Source organism: Papio anubis, chromosome 7 (genome assembly GCF_008728515.1).
Source record: "Papio anubis isolate 15944 chromosome 7, Panubis1.0, whole genome shotgun sequence".
In the NCBI taxonomy this organism is placed as follows: domain Eukaryota; kingdom Metazoa; phylum Chordata; class Mammalia; order Primates; family Cercopithecidae; genus Papio; species Papio anubis.
The window spans coordinates 93,186,435-93,204,649 of NC_044982.1; the positions used below are offsets into that span (position 1 = coordinate 93,186,435).

Genomic DNA, 18,215 nt, shown 5'->3' on the forward strand with positions numbered 1-18,215 from the left:
GAGGAGTTTTAATTTTGGGGTGATATAGAGGTCAAAGATATCTGTGTAATATATAGAGCAGACTGCATGGCCTACATTTAATTACACACCAGCAGAAATATTTTGTAGCTACTTCCCTCCAGTATGATCATGGAATCATTGATGACGTAAGATTAAGAAATAGCCTTATTGTTAAAAAAAAAAAAAACTAATGAAAAAAAGGATCATCTATTGTAAAGATGAGAGACAGAGACAAAATAACTCATCTGTAATGCAGATTTATTAATAGTCATTCACTGATTTTCAGTGAAATACTCTTCACGTAACCTTGACTTTATTAAGGAGTCCTTAAGGTGCATTTGGAAGACAGATAATGAGTTTGGGGAATAGCCTTATCTACATCAAGCTAATCTTTAACAGCTTGGAAAAGAACTAGCATAAAGTTCTTCAATTTGAGTGACAGAATCATGTTAAGATGAAACCATTTAAAACGTCCTTTTAATATGAAGACTTTATGGTACATGGCAATATTTTTATAAGAATGCTTCATGGAGCAGTGGGAACATAAAATAAATAAGAAATATAGAAAACCATGGAGCTTTCATACTATTCTTGAGGGTCAAATGAATTGCTAGTTAAGAGAATAAAGAATTCTACTGTCCGAGGTCTCTGAGTGGCACTTTGTATCTGGGTTAATAAAAGCAAGTCAGACGTCCCCAGGGGGAAAAAAGTGTTTCATTCACGTTAGCTGTCTCCTTTAAAGGGAGGGACAATCTGAAGGGAGAGATTTTGAGTGGCATGTCATTGTCGAGACTGCACATGCCACATTGTCAGGACTTCTATGGAGAGAAATCCGCAGGAACCTTTCTGACCCTTCGCAAGTGCAGGACTCTGTGTGTCTGTGTGGGTGAGCGTAAGCAGGCTGAGAGCCGAAAGAAAGAGGGATGAAAAGAAAACTAATTGAGAAGTATCTTTCTAATGAGACAGCTCATATTTACCCATGTGCAGATTCCCAAGTTCAGATTTTTCTCCTTTAGTGAAAATGTGAGCGCCCTTCTTTAGCATAAGACTAGGCATGCCATGAGAAGCTTTTTTCCCCCCAGCTTCTATGCAAGAGTTACATCACACGGCAAGCTGAAATAGGCTACAGTTTTTCAAAGCTTGAAACATGTTCATTAGTGAAGCGCTTCTCATTCCTGTTGCTTCTGATAAACTTATTTTAAGTCTTTTACTTATTTATTATAGTTCGTTGATTCATTTCGTTTTGCTTTCCCCCCTCTTGTCTCAGGGGACTAAGTCTATTTCTTATTTCTTTCTTTAGTCCTTACAAATTTAGGATTTCACCAAAAAATACCTTCAGCCCAAAAGTCATCGCACAGAGGTTCAAACCAGGAAGTTTCAGCTGATTTTTGAAAATTCACTTTCCCCAGCAATAAGGCACTCCCAAAATTTGCCTGAGAGATTTAAAGACTTTCATGCTATTTCAATATTTATCCAATGTTCTTTCTAACTCTGGTATAAAATCATTTCTTCATCTTTAGAAGATCCAAATAGATCATTTATAGGTATTAGCGAAGGCTAAAATGTGTCATTACAGATTGACTTGCAGTTGGCAAGATGTGAATGCAATTGTGAGAAAAGCAAGAAGCAACTCTCCTTACACTCCTGAGAAATTTCAGTCTTGGGGATAAAAAAGCTGGGATTTAGTGATTTCATTGAACTTTTTTTTTTTTTTCCTTTAAGAAGCAAGTGATAATTCATCTGCAAACACACCTTTCTTTGCTCTGTTGTCAATAGAAAAGTTGTTTTGCTAATGGTTATCTGTCTACAAGTCCTTGACCTGCTTGTAAACACATTTCTGCAGGAAAACCCTGGGCCATGGCCTCGGGACTTTGCGTCAACAACAAGAGATAAAGTGACCACAACTTAACCTGTTCTGGCCTGGAGTGCCCTCTGCTGCCCCTTGACCAAGCGCGCCCCTAATCTCTCTGCTGAAGGAACAGATTGCTTGGAGGGCCGGCCATGACATGGCTTGACCTGCAAGGTTCCCGTGTGCTATTTTCAAAAATTTGATCTATTCCTGCCAGGGAGCCATTTTAAACCATCTTTCCATTCACTAAGGGGAAAAAAAAAATTCTGTTGGCTAATCGAAGTTGGTCAGATCTGTGTCTTCATGGTTCTAAAAGAATTGGTACAAAAGTAAAAAAAAGAGGGTCAAATGAACTGGTTTAATTATATGGATGCCATTTAATTATAATTATTCCCATAATTTTATGGATGAGAATAAAAAGTATTCCCTAAAAATTTTGAAGTGAAACTGAAGAGAACTTTTAAAAATGTAAAATGTTAAAAATCATTATGCATGTGTAGAATTAGTTATTTTATCTTTAGTTTCAGTTAAAATAATCTTATACCTGTTTCTGTTCCCCAGTATATCAGCCTCCTGTCGTCATCCTCACTAAAACCATGTCACTTCTTAGATTTCCCTCAGTTCTCTCTTTTATGTTCTTGTTTGTTTTTCTTTCTTTTTTTTCTTTCACTCCCCACGTGTCTTTAAAGTTAATTTTGCAAAATAAATTATAGCTTAAATATTTCTGAAATGTGTAATTTCTAGTGGAACTCTATATTCGTCCTGTCCACTAGCTGACAGGATCAGCTCTATTTTTGATCAGCTCTTCTCTAGTCCTATCATATTTTCTAGCTGTATTTTCTAGAGTTTTCCTAGGATGATCCTGCCTTTTCCTCTAGGCTACACTTTTCATCTGTGACTTTCCTGACTTCTCTCAGTATTACCTATGTATTCATTCTTATCTGAGTTTTGTCTACGATTTAGTTTGTTCAAAATCAAGTACACATCAAGTTAACATGTATCTAGGAATGGTGCTTTTAGAAATAATAAAAGGAATGTAATGGGCTGGGCGTGGTGGCTCACGCCTGTAATCCCAGCACTTTGGGAGGGTGAAGCAGGCAGTCACTTGAGGTCAGGAGTTTGGGACCAGCCTGGCCGACATGGTGAAACCCCATCTCTACTAAAAATACAAAAATTAGCCGGGCATGGTGGCACATGCCTGTAATCCCAGTTACTTAGGAGACTGAGGCAGGAGAATCACTTGAATCCAGGAGGTGGAGGCTACAGTGAGCTGAGATTGCACCACTGCACTCCAGCGTGGGTGATAGAACGAGACTGTCTGAAAATAAATAAATTAAATAAATAAATAAATAAATAAATAAACAGGAAAGAAAACTAATGCACATGTTCCACCTTCAAGAAGCATGTTAGTTTTGATAGATCTAAAGTGACAATGTAACTCAGGAATGGAGTGCTTCACAAAGTATTTGCACATCCAAATAGATTGAGTGGTGTGGATTGCGTATGATTTTCTTTTTGTTGTTTTAACAATTAAATTAGTACACCCAAGTATAATGTAACTGTAGATTATCTGCTATGTCTTTATCTGTTCCATGCTTCCAGCATAGGTTCTCAAAGTTGTAGCGCGAGCAAAATTTTTTGGTACGTTTTCAATGACTGAGGTAATTATTTCCTAAACTATCAAATGTCCAGAATAACAATAAGATCTTAAATAAGAATTTGGCTTCCTATTGGATATAGGTTTTACTTTTTACACATCTCTAAAGTGATTTAGCACTTACTTGAGATGTAAACAAATAATAAAGGATGATCAGAAAGTGCTGTTTTGCATTTGTGAACATGAATTACTAGAATGTTTTAAATGTCAATTTTTCACATTTGCGACATGCACATTTGATACTATAATCTTTTTTTTTAATCCAAAATGTGTTTATTGAGATGGTTTCCCACTCATCTTGATTCGGAGTGCCTTTAGTGCTGCTTCCTCCTAAAGGAACATCCTTCTGGAAGCCTTGCTTTTCCTCCTGTAGGCTGGCAGAGGACAGTGGAGCAGCCAACACACAAAACTACCGTTTGTGCATGGCTAAAGACCGTGGTGATTTTATAGCATCCTGGGCATTTCACATCCATGAAGTAGGAATTGGGGCTCTACACCAGGCGTTTCTTCTTGTGTTTCCTCTTCTCCTCTTCTGGGGAGGGATGAAGGAGATCCTTTGCGAGAGGCACGTTCTCGTGTGGGTAGGTCGTCACCGCCGGAAAAGCTGATACTATAATCTTTATCTTTGTTTTGTGAGGGGAATATAATTGGCAAAGACTTTTAAAAATAAAATATGGGTGAAAATTGTGCAGAAAATTCTACCAAACATAGGTATGCAGCTCTATGGCTATCAAAAAATGAACAACTAAAAAGTCCAGAAATAGAACATGGTCAACATCCCAGAAGCTGTCCCTTGTGAATTTCTATTCCTGTTGCTTTTTCCAAGAGTAATTATTATCTTGATGCTTATATAATCATAGTTTTGCTTGTCTTTAAAGCTTTACCATCTGAGCAAGTATCCTAAATACTGTGGCTTAATTATTTTTTTCATTATTTATAAATGGAAATAAATAGCATTTTTTTTTGGTATCTGGCATCTTTCGATCAGAATTATCTTTGTTTGACTTATCCCTTGTGTATGTGTAACTCCAATTAGTTTATTTTGTGTTGATGAGTAATATTTCAATGTATTAATAAACCACAATGATTTTTATCTATTTTACTATTGATACATATTTCAGTAATTTCTAGATGTTGTTTCTGCATCTGATGGAATATGCCTACAATTTTTCTCTTTTATTTGATTAATGTTGTGAACACAATGATTTTTTTTTTAAATTTTATTTCAAGTTCTGGGATACAAGTGCTGAATGTGCAGGTTTGTTACATGGGTATACATTTGGTTTGTTGTCATCTAGGTTTTAAGCCCCGTATGCATTAGGTATTTGTCCTAATGCTCTCCCTCTCCTTTCTCCCTAACTCCCAACAAGCCCCGGTATGTGATGTTCCCCTCTCTGTGTCCATGTGTTTTCATTGTTCAGCTACCAAATATGAGTGAGAACATGCAGGATTTGGTTTTCTGTTCCTGGAACACAATGATTTTTTTAAAATATTAAAGCTACTTTGAATAACTAAATTAAACCCAAATTAGTTACTGTGGACCATCATGTTCCTATTTTGCTATATTTAGTTTTCTAAAATTTTTACATTTAGGTACTGTAATTTTATGTTCTTTTAATCAAATTTTGGTAACAAGGCTTATGCTGTCTTCAAGAAAATAAGTTGGAGAATAAGCTTCTCTTTCACTCTTCTGTGTAACAGCATAAGTAGAATTGGCATAATTTCTTCCCTAAAATCAGTTCAACAATAAAACTATCTGGATCTTCGCATTAATAAATGGGCTCCCCTCTCCTACTGCCGTCCCCTCTCCTACCCACCCTTCATCTTTCCTTTTCTTTTTTGTGAGATGTCATTTATTTATGGATTAGGTTGTTTTCATTTCTTCTTGTGTCCATTTGGTTATTTAAAAAATTATTTGCTTAATTTAAAGTTTAGAGATTTTTAGAACGAATGTTCGCAATATTTCCTGTGTTCTTTTAAAAGTGTAAAACATCTGTAATAATGTCTTTCTTTTCCTTTCTGACACTGATCATTTTTACACACTCTCACTTCTCTCTTTCATTTTCATTGGCCTTATTCTAAGTCTTTCAATTTCTTTTTTCTTTTTTTTTTTTTTTTAATGTATCCAGATAACATACTTTGGCTTTGTTGGTCTTCTCCATTTTATATTAGTTTTACCTAACTTAATAATTTTTGTACATTATTTTCATCCTTTTTCTTTCTTTGGGCTTAATTTGCCAGCTTTTTTTCCCCTAAGTTTTTGAGATGATTGAATTCCAGCTTCTTTCTTTTCTGATATATGTGTTCTGGGTTATAGCTATCACACTAGGTAGTAGCTTTCATTGCATGTTCAATAAACAATATTTAAAATTTTTCTTTCAATTGAAAATATTTTCTAATTTATATGTTATTTCTTCTCTGACCTGTGGGTTAGTTACAAATAGTTATTTTAAATTTCCCAAATATGTTTTCTAGTTCTCTTTTTCTTACCGGTTTCTAGAAAAATTGTATTGCAGTCAGATTATATTCTTTGCATGATTTTAATTATTTGAAATTTGTGTTGATCATTCTCATGGTTTTTAGAAATATTTCATATGTACTCAAAAATATGTATTCTGAAGGTATTGGTTGCACAGAATTGGCTCTACAAAATTCCATGAGGTCAGTTTTGTGGATCTTGTTATTAAAAATTTTTGCATCCATAATAATTTTTAGTTCACTTATTGTTTTTTGGTTTTGGTTGATTTTAGTTACTGACAGTTGTATTTTAAAATCTTCCACTAGAATTGTGGATTTATCTTTTTATTTTTCAAATTTTGTTCACATCTTTTCTATATATTTTTAGGCTTCGTTATTAGATGTGTTCTAGCTTGAATTCTTCATAAATTGAACCTATTGTTATCATTATGCTGCTTGAATTTTCTTGCTTTAAAGTGGAATGCCTTCTATTAATATAGGTAAACGAGTATTTTTTTCCACTTTTTGGTTAGTATTTTCATGGTATATCTTTGTCCATTCTTATGTTCAACTTATTAATATTTGATAGAATATAGATATGTTACTTATAGCATTTAGTTGAGATTTTTTAATACTGAGAGAAACAGTTTCTTTTTAAATTTGGAGCACCTTGTGCATTTATATTTTATATAACTGCTGATATAATTTTACTTAAACATATCACTTTGCTAAATGTGTTTAATTTTTTCCTGATGATGTATCTTTCTTTTTCTCCCTGTATATATTTCATCTTATAAAATATTTTTGGACTCTAATTTCTCCTCTATCATGTTGAAAGTGATTTTTCCTTTCACTATTTTATTAGTGGTTAGCCTAGAGATCAGAGCATGTGTTTTTTAGATTAGCAAAGATGTACTAGTTGGTACTCTGACTCTCTTTTTGGTCAAAGCAAGATAGTTAAGCCTATAATCTCAGTGCTTTGGGAGGCCAAGGCAAGAGGATCAAGACTATCCTAGGCAACATAGTGAGAACCCCATCTCTACAATTTTTTTGTTAATTAGCTGGGTATAGTAGTGCAAGCTTGTAGTACTATCTACATGGGAGGCTAAGGTGTAAGGACCACTTGAGTCCAGCAGTTTGAGCCATGATTGTGTGCTGTACTGAGCCATGATTGTGTGCTGTACTCCAGCCTGGGTTACAGAGTGAGCCTTGGACTGTAAAAAAAAATCGTATTAGAATGATTTCTTGAAATTTATTTTAATTGGAAATATACAAACAATGACATTATTATCATTTTTCTTACAGTTGATATTAATATTTATCTATCTGTGCTTCTCATTGTTTTCTGGATCTCTGATCTTTCATTTTATATTAGTTTTCTTCTGTACAAACACACCTTTTAACACCCCCTTTTGTGCAAGCATGCTGATAGTAAACCCTCTTAATATTTTTCTAAAAATTGCTACACTTCTCTTTTATTTTGAAAGGACAGTTTTTAGGGGATATAAAATTCTAAGTTGGAAGTTACTTCTTTTTAATGTTTCAAAAATACATTCCACTGTCCTTTTGCCTCCTATGTTTCTATTGATAAGTTAGATGTGTATCTTATTGTTGTTTCTTAAAAGGAAATCTGTCTTTGCTTTCTCATATATTTAGTTTTTAAAAAGATTTTTCTGTGTATCTATTGTTTTTACCAACGAATAGATTTTTATATTTTACCCAACTTTTCTAGTTGTCTTCAGCAAGAAATTTGGAGCAAATTAACTAGTGCACTGTAACCAGAAGTCTAGACACTAATATTTATCCAACGCTAGTATCTACTGATTATGAGATAACTCTACTGCCTTTAGTATTTCCCTTTCAAAAGAAGGAACTTTCTTTACTAATTAGAAATTTATACTTACTTCGACCTTCTGATTCCGACAGCCTTTAATTAATTGCTTTAATAATTTTATATTTCTTTACTCAAACATGAATCATGTCCAGTTTTGAGGCTGTTAGATAAAAGAGTCTTGTATCACCCTAAGCATCTGAACTGGCCTTTGGGAAAGTCAGTACCTTTTTAAAAAAAGTATTAACAATGTAATTGTTCCCATTTTTGGAAATGGATGTATTTGGGGCTATTTCTTTTCTGAAATTCGTATGGAAAATATGGACTTAGAAATTAATTGCAGGAAAATGTTTATGCACAAGAGAGAAAAGATTTGTTTTAAATAATTCTCTCCTACAAATGGTTTTCAAATATTCTAAAGAATGACATTTAATATTCTTCATGATTTGGCTCCTGCTTAACTATTTTAGAGGGTGGCATAACTGGTGGTGAGCACATCTCAAAACAAGCTGTTTAACCCCAAAACAAATTTGAAATATTGTATAGTGGATATAAATTTTGTACTGAAATACCTCATGCTTAATAAACGTATGCTGCAACTTTTAAAATTCTCTAACATCCATATTTTGGGAATTGTTTGGTTATAAGGAAGAAAGACCATTTAAACCATATTTCATTTCCATGGAACTGGGGATTGGAAAGCCAGAAACCAAGATAAACATACTGTTTATGTGAGTCTCAGAAGTTTCACCATTGTTTCCTTCCCAACTGCTTCATTTTCCTCATCCTTTTTTGTAGCATAGTTTCTCAGCTTAGACAAGCAAATGGGTAATCATTACTGCCATGCATCTGTTTTACATCACTTCCCAATCCAATTCATTAACAGAAACTTACCAGCAGCTCTGTGTCCTATTTCCATACTTCTAAGACAAAAATTTTATTTGTCTAGATTCAGCCAATTGGTTATCTGCACCCCAGTGACTATGGCCAGAATGCAAAGACGATATTCTACACATGCCCCTGGACCTTTGCATGGAGAGGAGCTCTGAGAGTATAAGATGTGAGACCTAAAGTTGAACCTCATTTTCTGTTTCAAAACTGCTAATTCTAAAATAAGTTAAAAAAAAAAAAAAAAAAAAGAAAGAAAAAAAAAAAGAAAGAAAAAAGAAAAGAAAAGAAAGAAAGAGAAATAGTATTCGTAAAGGAATCAACTTTATTTTAAATTTGTTCTGAAGATCATGTTTGTAGCCTTTAATTCCAAGATTCTTCTTTCTCTGTCCTCCTGAGGTAGTCATTCATCCATATTTGACTCACTTTCACCTCTCGAAATAATTCATATCTTCCTGAACCCTGTGATCCAACCTGCCAGCATCTTCTTCTTGTCAGTTTATCTCATCTACGCCATATTCATTTCAGGACCACTTCAACTATTTCTATTCTGTGTTTATGGATTCTCTTAGGGAAAGGGCTTTTGGCTTCCCCACCCTCCCCTTAACTCCCTCCTCTAGTAGGTCCTTCATGTGCCAAGGATAGCCAAAGATGGGTTCTCGCATGTAATGAATAAGCTACCTTGGGAGAAGGGTTAAGAAATGAGAGAAATCACAGCCACTTGATCATCCTGGTGACCCCATTTGAAACAAGGAGTTGTCCTTCATTATTCTTCAGTTATCAGCGTAAAGAAAATTCTAAGGCATCTAAAAAGTATAGTGGGACCACCTAAGGCACTAATTTGGCAGGACTGGGTGGTTTCAGCAGGGATTTTTAAGTTTTAGTGGAGGTGATTGTTGGGGGATCTGGTCATTCTGTCAAGATGTCACCAGACTTCCCTGAGGTCCACTGAGAGGGAAAAAAGGAACAGAACCAATTTATCAGTTTGAGATATGGCTTCCCCATACACTTCTCCCAGGGTTATACCCTACTGGTAAATTTGCTAAAACAGCAGTATGATGAATTAACACTTATTAAATCTTGGCAGTTTTCTCACAATGTCCAGTGTTGACTACTTCCCTGTTTATTTCATGAGGCAGAATTATGGTTTTAAGTGGGACTTATTCCCTAAATTATGAACAGGCATTCTTAAGTGGGTATTTGCAACTCAAGCATTACCATGTATACATGAAATCTGCATATAGGGATATTCAGAGCATCTGTTTTGTATATATTAAAGAAATCTGTGCCTTTATTTTGGCTTATAAATCAATTCATAAATTAATTTACATTTAAGCAGCAAATGAATAACAAGAAATATTAAATTCAGGTATAATATGCATACATTAAATTAGGAAACCTTATTGGGATCCTGTTTTCTTAATTTTTATTATTGTTTGTCATTCTTGATAAGATTTTATATGGTATTTGTTATTGGTTTGCACTTTTTTTGGTCTTGTTTTCTGTTATTGCCCTAATTCCCCAAAATATTTTTTAATATCTTCCGTAATTGATTTCTGAGTCAATGTCTTATTTCCACATCTATGATTCAGAGACTGTCATGATTTGAGTGGTGATTTTAAAACATCCTAGCTTTGATATTTGTTACCAGATTCTGCATTCTGTATCCAATATTGTATATTTAGTTTATCTTAATGCTGAATTTATGGGTCTTTTGAAAGAATTTGTAAAGCGTGACATACATTTTTCCATGTTGACTAACCCTGTAATTTCTGAGCTGACTACAATATCTTACCTTACTTTGACTTTTATTAAATAAGACCTACCTCTGGACTTCTAAATAGTACCATTCTTCCCATTTTCAAAGTTCAAAACCTTAGATTTGAGAAGCTTCTGGCCCAGCTGACTGTCATAATACTCAATGAAACAGTGTTTTTGTTTCTGTTGTGTAACATGACTGTGAGGCCTCTCCCCCCACTTGAAATCTCTTAAGAATTTGACAGTATCCACTGCCATAATTCTCTTGAAAGTCTTTTATTCTTGAAATTACCATTTGTCTAGGTTTCCTTGATGTTTCAGTTTTGATGGTTTGCAACATCCTAAATTCTGTAATATTTTGAAATCTTGTTTACCCAGGCCTTCCTTCCTTAACGACCCTCTCTATTTAATGTGCCATGAGTATTGCCCTTATATTCATCATGTCTGTTGCCTTTTTTTTTACTTTGCTTATCTGGCCACTTGTGATATTATTAAACATTTTGTCTTCTTGGCTTTCATATATCTCCAATTCCACCTCAATTTCCCTAACTGAGAAGATGACTACCCTTTCCTAGTTTCATGCTTTCAAATCCTACAAAAATTCCGTTTGTTTCCTCATGGTCTGCAAAATAAATTCCAAATTTTTTTCAAACTACCTATGTCACCTAATATTTTCCAAACTTTCCATACCCAGCCATTCATAAAGAATATTCACATGCTTTCAAAATTTTCTGTTGTGGTGTGCAAGTGCTCTGTTCCTGGACTTCAAAGCTTTACTCTCTTAAAAAATCATATCTATCTAATTAATGTGGTGAAATGGAATTTTTTATGTTATGTGTATTTTTCCACAGTCAAACAAAACTCTTCATTCTTAGAGGCCCAGATCAAATACAATCTCACAGAAGCCTTCCTAGTCCCCTCTACTTAGCATTAGCCACCTTTCATTTCATCTGGCATTCCCTAGCAATTAGCACTATAAACTATGATTTGCTTAGACATTTTATTGTTTAAAACAATAGCAGACCCTGAATATGGAACCACCTATATGAAATAAAAGCCAGAATGTGATTCTTATCAGTAATATTTAATTTTACAAACATGTAAATTGCAGTATCGAAGTAAGAAAATTTTAGTGACTCTAGTCAAACTCTTGTAAGGTGAATTGCCTTAAAGTTGCATGGACAGAGATATATACTACAATGGTCAAGACCTGGAATCCTTGTTTGACACTTTTAGGAAGATATGGCTTTTACTTGTGTGTCATTGATTAAAAGATTTTTTTCTTCTTTTTAAAGATTAACTACTTTCTAGCCATCGTAACTGATAGAAGAGGCTTCTTTTCTTTATCAACTATAATCTGTCTCCTCTCTAGTGGAGGAGACCGAAAATTGTTTGGTGAGTATCGCTTCTCCCCGCTTAATCATTAATAATACTCAATGAGAACAGTCATTTGTAATGTCACAATTAGGTGGCTCTTTCTAAAAAGTGAAATTAAAAATTTCTTATTTTTAAAATTGTTACATTGCAGTTACACACATATATGGAATACAATTTGATGTTTCAATACGTATCTATGTTATGTAATAATCCACTCAGGGTATGCTGTAGTTTGGAAAGGGTTTGTTTGTACCTACTAAGTCTCATGTTAAAATTTGATCCCCAGTGTTGGAGGGAGGGCCTGGTGGAAGATGTTTGAGTCATGGGGACAGATTCCTCATGAATGGCTTGGTGACATTCTTAAAGGAGTGAGTTCTCACTCTTGTTCCCTTGAGAACTAGTTGTTGAAAAGAGCCTGGCACCTTCTCTGTCTCTCTCTCTCTCTCTCTCTCTCTCTCTCTCTCTCTCTCTCTGCCTCTCTCCATTGGGCAGCCTCCCCTTCACCTTCTGCCATGAGTGGAAGCTTTCTGATCTCTCATCAAAAGCAGATATTGGTACCATGCTTCTTGTGCAGAGCCATGAGCCAAATAAACCTCTTTGTAAATTACCCAGCCTCAGCTATTCCTTTATAGCAAAGAAAATGGACTAAGACAAAGTAGTTAGTGAATCCATCACCCCATGCATTTACCATTCCCTTGCAGTGACAACATTCATATAAGCTATTTTCTATTATGCTATATTTTATTGCCAACCATAGTCACCCTACTGTGCAATAGAATACCAGAATTTATTCTTTCTAGCTGGATATAGCTTTCTGTCTGTTGACCAACCTCTCCCCATCCTCTATTCCCCATTCCATCCCCAGTCTCTTGTAACTACTGTTTCATTCGCTGTTTCTATGGTAGTAATAAAATGTAGAATTGTTGATAAATGCAGGTGACATTTAATACAAATCTTTTATAGATTTCAAAGTGACATCTTTGTAAAAAAGCTATGTTAATTCCACAGAACGTACTGTGTGAAGATGGTACCATTGCCTTGTTCTTAAGGGCAAGTTATTTTATTTGACTCAAATATTCAAAGCTCTAACAAGATCTAAGCCCTTTTCAAAGATGACTTACTTATATTAGATATTATTGGACCACCAGAATGTGATAAACGTGAAGACTCTGATCAGCGTAGTGTTGGTGGTGTGATGGTTAATTTTATTTGTCAACTTGACTGGGACATGGGGCACCTGGATACTTGGTTAAACATTATTTTAGGATGTACCTATGAGGGTGTTTGAATGAGTAGATTGAATAAAGCAGACTGGCCTCTCCTATGTGGGTGAGCCTCATCCAATGCTTTGAAGGCCTGAACAGGATAAAATGCTGAGTGAGAAAAAAATTCTTTCTCTTTGTCTTTAGTTGGAACATTAGTCCTCCCACCTTTGGCCTCAGACTTGGACTGGAACTTGTACCACTAGCTTTCCTGAGTTCACAGCCTGGTGGTTGCCAATCTTGAACTTCTTAGCTTCCATAATTATGTGAATTCATTTATTATAGTAAATCTCTGGAGAACCCAGACTAATACAGTTGAAAATGTATGTGCATATATATACACACACACACATACTTTTATATATGTATATAAAATTTAAGAGAGATATATATATATACATATCTTCATAACCAGTGTTATTAATAGCTCTCTAAAATGTGTAGGAAAAGAGTACACATTTCAAGTTGATATCCAAATCAATCTCTCTATAAATGCATAAAACTTTAGCTTTCATTTTGCAAGAAAAAAATATTGCTATGGATAGAATTAGACATAGAAGCTTATAGTTTTCAGATAGAAGAGCATGATCTCATTTAACAATTAAATAATGCCCTTTAACATGTCTACATCTATGTATATTTACATGAATTCCTGTTTAAGCTACAGATAAGCCATAGGCATATGAGTGCAGTTATGTTTGTAAATTAAACTGAGAAGAGCAAACATATCATTAGCTCTTCAACTACGTGATTATATGGTTTTAACATGACTCATGGTGAAACATGACAGCTCGTATGAACACTAGATAGTCACAGACAGTAATGTGTAAAAGACACTTTTCTGTAATTGGTCCCAGGGCAAAGGGCTGATCGCTTGTATAAAAGCTTCCAGATATGCATTTGGTCTGGCTTCTAATTAGTGAAACAAAAAAGAGCTGAACTTTGGAAATTGTGATGAGTCCGTGATCTTTTTTCCTTTAAGGAAATAATCACTTTGCCCTTGAACTCCAAAAGGCCTTGAAATCAACTGATTCTCCTCTTAAGCTCCTTAACAAGCATGGGGATTAGAGGCAAGCAGTGCAGAATGGTTCGTATTAGATATAAATGATAATGGACAATAGAAATTCACCTGTGAATAAAGTACAGGCACTCTGGGCAAGTTCCTTTCACTGAGTTTATTTTTTTTTTATAAGATATTGTGATTCTCCTGTTGCAAAACTATGCATAATGCAGATATATGGTAAGACTACTGGAGAGAATGAAGTTGAATGCAGAGATCTACTTAAAAGCAGTTCTTTATAAAATGTTGCAAGTGGTAATAGTGGTAAATAAATGAAGTCAAATATACAATGAAAATAAAATATAATTAAAATGACTGCCTATATATTTCTTAACAGGATAATTTAGCCTAATTCCATCATTTCATTTTTATAAAGAAATAAAATTGTGAATTAAAAAAAAACCCCATAACTGTAGTCTTCCAATTTTAATTCCAGAATCTTGTGCATGTCTTCATATTTATTCTTAAATATATCAGAAAGTAAACAAATGCTACATCAAAGTGATCTGTTTGTACTTGTTCCTTTTTGGCCACAGTCCTGCTGATCTGTGTGTATAATTTTTTGCCTGCTGTTGATCCTATTCTCTCCCCTTAAATGAAGAGTTTCACTTATTGCCGTACACCTTGAAGGGAGGCACATTCTGCACACAGTCTGAAGATGTAGCATGAATTACCTCTCCCTCTGCCACCCACCCCCAAGAAGAGAATAAAGTGTAATGGACCAAGGAGGAGGGTGGGGAGAGGGAAGGATGGGGAAATGAAATACAGCAGGTTTGGGAAAAGGATATAGCTTTTGTGATTAATATTAAAGTTCTGAGCTCACAGACATCAAATTTTATTCTCTCTTCCTAAGATTTGGATGAACCATACTATTCCTGGCTTGGAGCAAGAGTCTCATGCTAAATGATACTAAATATCAGGAATGAAAATGTCCTTACATTTTTTGCTTTTTAAAAACCTTTGAAGTTCAACTGAGTGCTGGAAGATACCCTGCAGGTTTCAGAACTTGCCAGTACCATATATGCATTCCTTTGACCTCGTCAGCCTCCCTGTTCTGTTTACCCCATCTCATACACATATTCTCTTCCATATTTGTTTGGGTTTAATTAATATTTTTATGTGTTGATACGCTTATCACTTCAAAGTAAATCTGAATCCTAGTTGATCATTAAGTTTTTAACTCCATGGAAGCTTCTAGTTACAGAAGTTCATTTGCAGTTATGTGTACAACCAGCATATATCGAACATGTCTTACATTCCAAGCACTGTGCTGAGGGCTGAGGGTGCAAAAATAAGTAAGGCACAGTCACTAGTCTCAAGAGTCTCACTGATTAAGGTTACAGACCTGGTGTCCAGCAGATACAAAGCCTGGCATGGTAGATGGGAAGTGGAGGCTCAAGGGAAGTTGATGGATGGCATTTCTACTTATGATGACAATGGAAAGGGGCTGTGGCAAACTCGATAGTGGTTGCCTTGTTTAAAGGGGTGGTCAAACCCCAGCTTCAGCCCTTCCTTGCTATATAGAAATGTTAGTTAATTGTGTCAGATATTCTGAGATTTTAGGAAAGCTTGCAAATCTATATTTTATGAGAGTTTGTAAAATAATTTAATGTAGGTTCATTCTTTTATTTTTTTTAAGATAGAGTCTCACTCTGTCCTCCAGGCTGGAGTGCCATGGCATGATCTAGGCTTACTGCAACCTCTGCTTCCTGGGTTCAAGTGATTCTCCTGCCTCAGCCTCCCGAATAGCTGGGATTATAGCTGCGCGCCACCACACCTGGCTAATTTTTTGTATTTTTTTGTAGAGACGGAGATTCACCATGTTAGCCAGGCTGGTTTTGAACTCCTGACCTCAAGTGATCCACCTGCCTCAGCTTCCCAAAGTGTTGGGATTACAGACGTGAGCCACCACACCCAGCCTAGGTTCAATTCTTAAAGTGTGTTTTCACAAAACATGTTTTGTCCCCTTTGTTATGTAATCTGTTCGTCAATTCAATTTAATCTCATCATATGATTGCTGGCTATAATTAAGGGCCTTCTCAAATCAATGTAGAATATAGTTATGCCTCAACAACAATGGCTTGTCTAAATATGATGTTTTATGTTTGAGTAGGGAGGTAGCATGGTTTGGATATTTGTCCCTTCCAAACCTCACATTGAAGTGGAATTCCCAGTGTGACAGACAGGACATGGCGGGAGGTGTTTAGGTCATTGGGATGGATCCCTTATGAATGGCTTTGCATCATCCCCTTGGTGATGAGTGAGTTCTTGCTCTGAGTTCACCTGAGATCTGGTTGTTTATTTTATTTTATTTTTTTAATACCCTGAGGGGGTGCATTGTTCCTGGAGGTACTGCAATACCAGGTTGATGCATGGAGTGGATGGAACAAGCTTCTATTCCATCTCTCTGCTCCAAAATCTATTTAATATATTGTCCTTGGATGGAGGATGTATCAGATATTAAACCGATAAGAACAGATACTACACTGGATCTTAGCCAAAAGGTCAAGAAGCCATAGATCTGGTTGTTTAAAAGTTTGTGGCACCTCCCCCTTCTCTCTCTTGCTAGTTTTCTTGCCATGTGACTGACTGCCTGCTCCCGCTTAGCCTCCGTCATGAGTAAAAGGCTCCCTGAGGCCTCTACAGATGCTGAGCAGATGCCAGCACCATGCTTGTACATCCTGCAGAACGATGAGTCAATTACCTCTTTCCTTTATAAATTACCCAGTCTCAGGTATTCCTTTATAATAGCTCAAATGGACTAACAGGAAATTTCCAGTTTATTGGTCAGTATAGGCTATGGTAAGACAAAGTAACTATTGACTCCATTAAATCAATGGCTATGAAAACAAGACATGTATTTCTTATTTCTATTACATAGTCATTATTTTCAGGCTGCAATTGTACTCCAAGTTGTCTTATCCTTGGGCTCAAGGATGATAGATGTATCTCAATCTAGAACGTTGGTGTCCATCACGGGCAAGAGAAAAGCAGCACAAACTCTTAAAGCATTGGCTTGGAATTGACACCTGACACTGGAACACACTGGCCAAAGCAAGACATTTGACCATGGAGTGGGGAAATACAATCTACACCCATTGAGATGTGAGGGAGCAGTCATTCATGAATAGTAATGTTACTGAAAAACTATTTTCCATTAGCTTAGCGTCATTTGGCAGTAGCTACTACCTTAGTTTTCTGAAGGTGAAACCCTCAATGCCCTCACTATTGACTTCCTTTGGTTTAGGAAACCACCAGGTATGGCCATTTGGTGAAAATAAAAGCGAACATCCACTCATTTTTCTAGAAGGAAACCATGAGAGCCTCTAAAATTTAAATGCAGTTCTTATTAAGCTGAGGATGCTAAAAGTACTATTTAGTAATGTGAATTGGAGAACTCTTTGACCCTTGTGAAAGGCGGAAGCAGAGTCCAAAAGAACAGTGTAATGTTTTTTACGTGGAGTTATTTAAGGACTCAATAGCCTAGATTAGGGATCAACAAACTAAGTAAGCCCTTGGACCAAATTCAGCCTGCAGCCTGTTTTTGTTAATACAGTTTATTGGGACACAGCCATGCCCTTTTGGTTACAGATTACCTGTAGCTCATTTCCCACTATGACGGCAGTGAATTGTTGCCACAGAGACTGTAAAGAGCACAGGGCCTGAAATATTTACTATCTATCTGGTCTTCACAAAAAAGTTTGTTGATTCCTCACTTAGGTTAAATATTATTATGATTATCTGAGCTACTGATTTATTTATTCATTAACAAAATATATGATTATATGTATCGTTGTATGTCTAATTCTGTGCAAGATGTTGGGTGTACTAATGAACAAAATAGAGTCTTACTCTTATGCAAGTTATAGCCTAGTCGGAAAGATAGATATTAAATAAATTATCCATTAAGTAAACCTAAATTTTACACTAAATAATGTGGGACAAAGAAGAAGGACTCATAAATACATATAATAAAAGGAGCTAATTTAGATGGGAAGGTCAACTACATCTTCCTTAAGGATATGATTATAGAGCTGAGATCGAAAATCTGAGTCAACTAAGTGATGAGAGGAGCA

General features: G+C 35.5%; 1 protein-coding gene and 1 non-coding gene across 2 annotated transcripts; both read right to left on the reverse strand.

Annotated features, from left to right (window-relative positions):
* Positions 1 to 3,756: 3,756 nt before the first annotated feature.
* Positions 3,757 to 4,111, reverse strand: LOC101022328 (40S ribosomal protein S27-like). The gene has a single exon (XM_009210964.3). It carries the CDS (start codon positions 3,977 to 3,979, stop codon positions 3,821 to 3,823), a length of 159 nt encoding a protein of 52 aa, XP_009209228.2. The 5' UTR covers positions 3,980 to 4,111; the 3' UTR covers positions 3,757 to 3,820.
* Positions 4,112 to 16,466: 12,355 nt separating this feature from the next.
* LOC116276195 lies at positions 16,467 to 16,656 on the reverse strand. The gene has a single exon (XR_004185629.1). It is a non-coding gene; the product is annotated as a U2 spliceosomal RNA (small nuclear RNA).
* Positions 16,657 to 18,215: the final 1,559 nt, after the last annotated feature.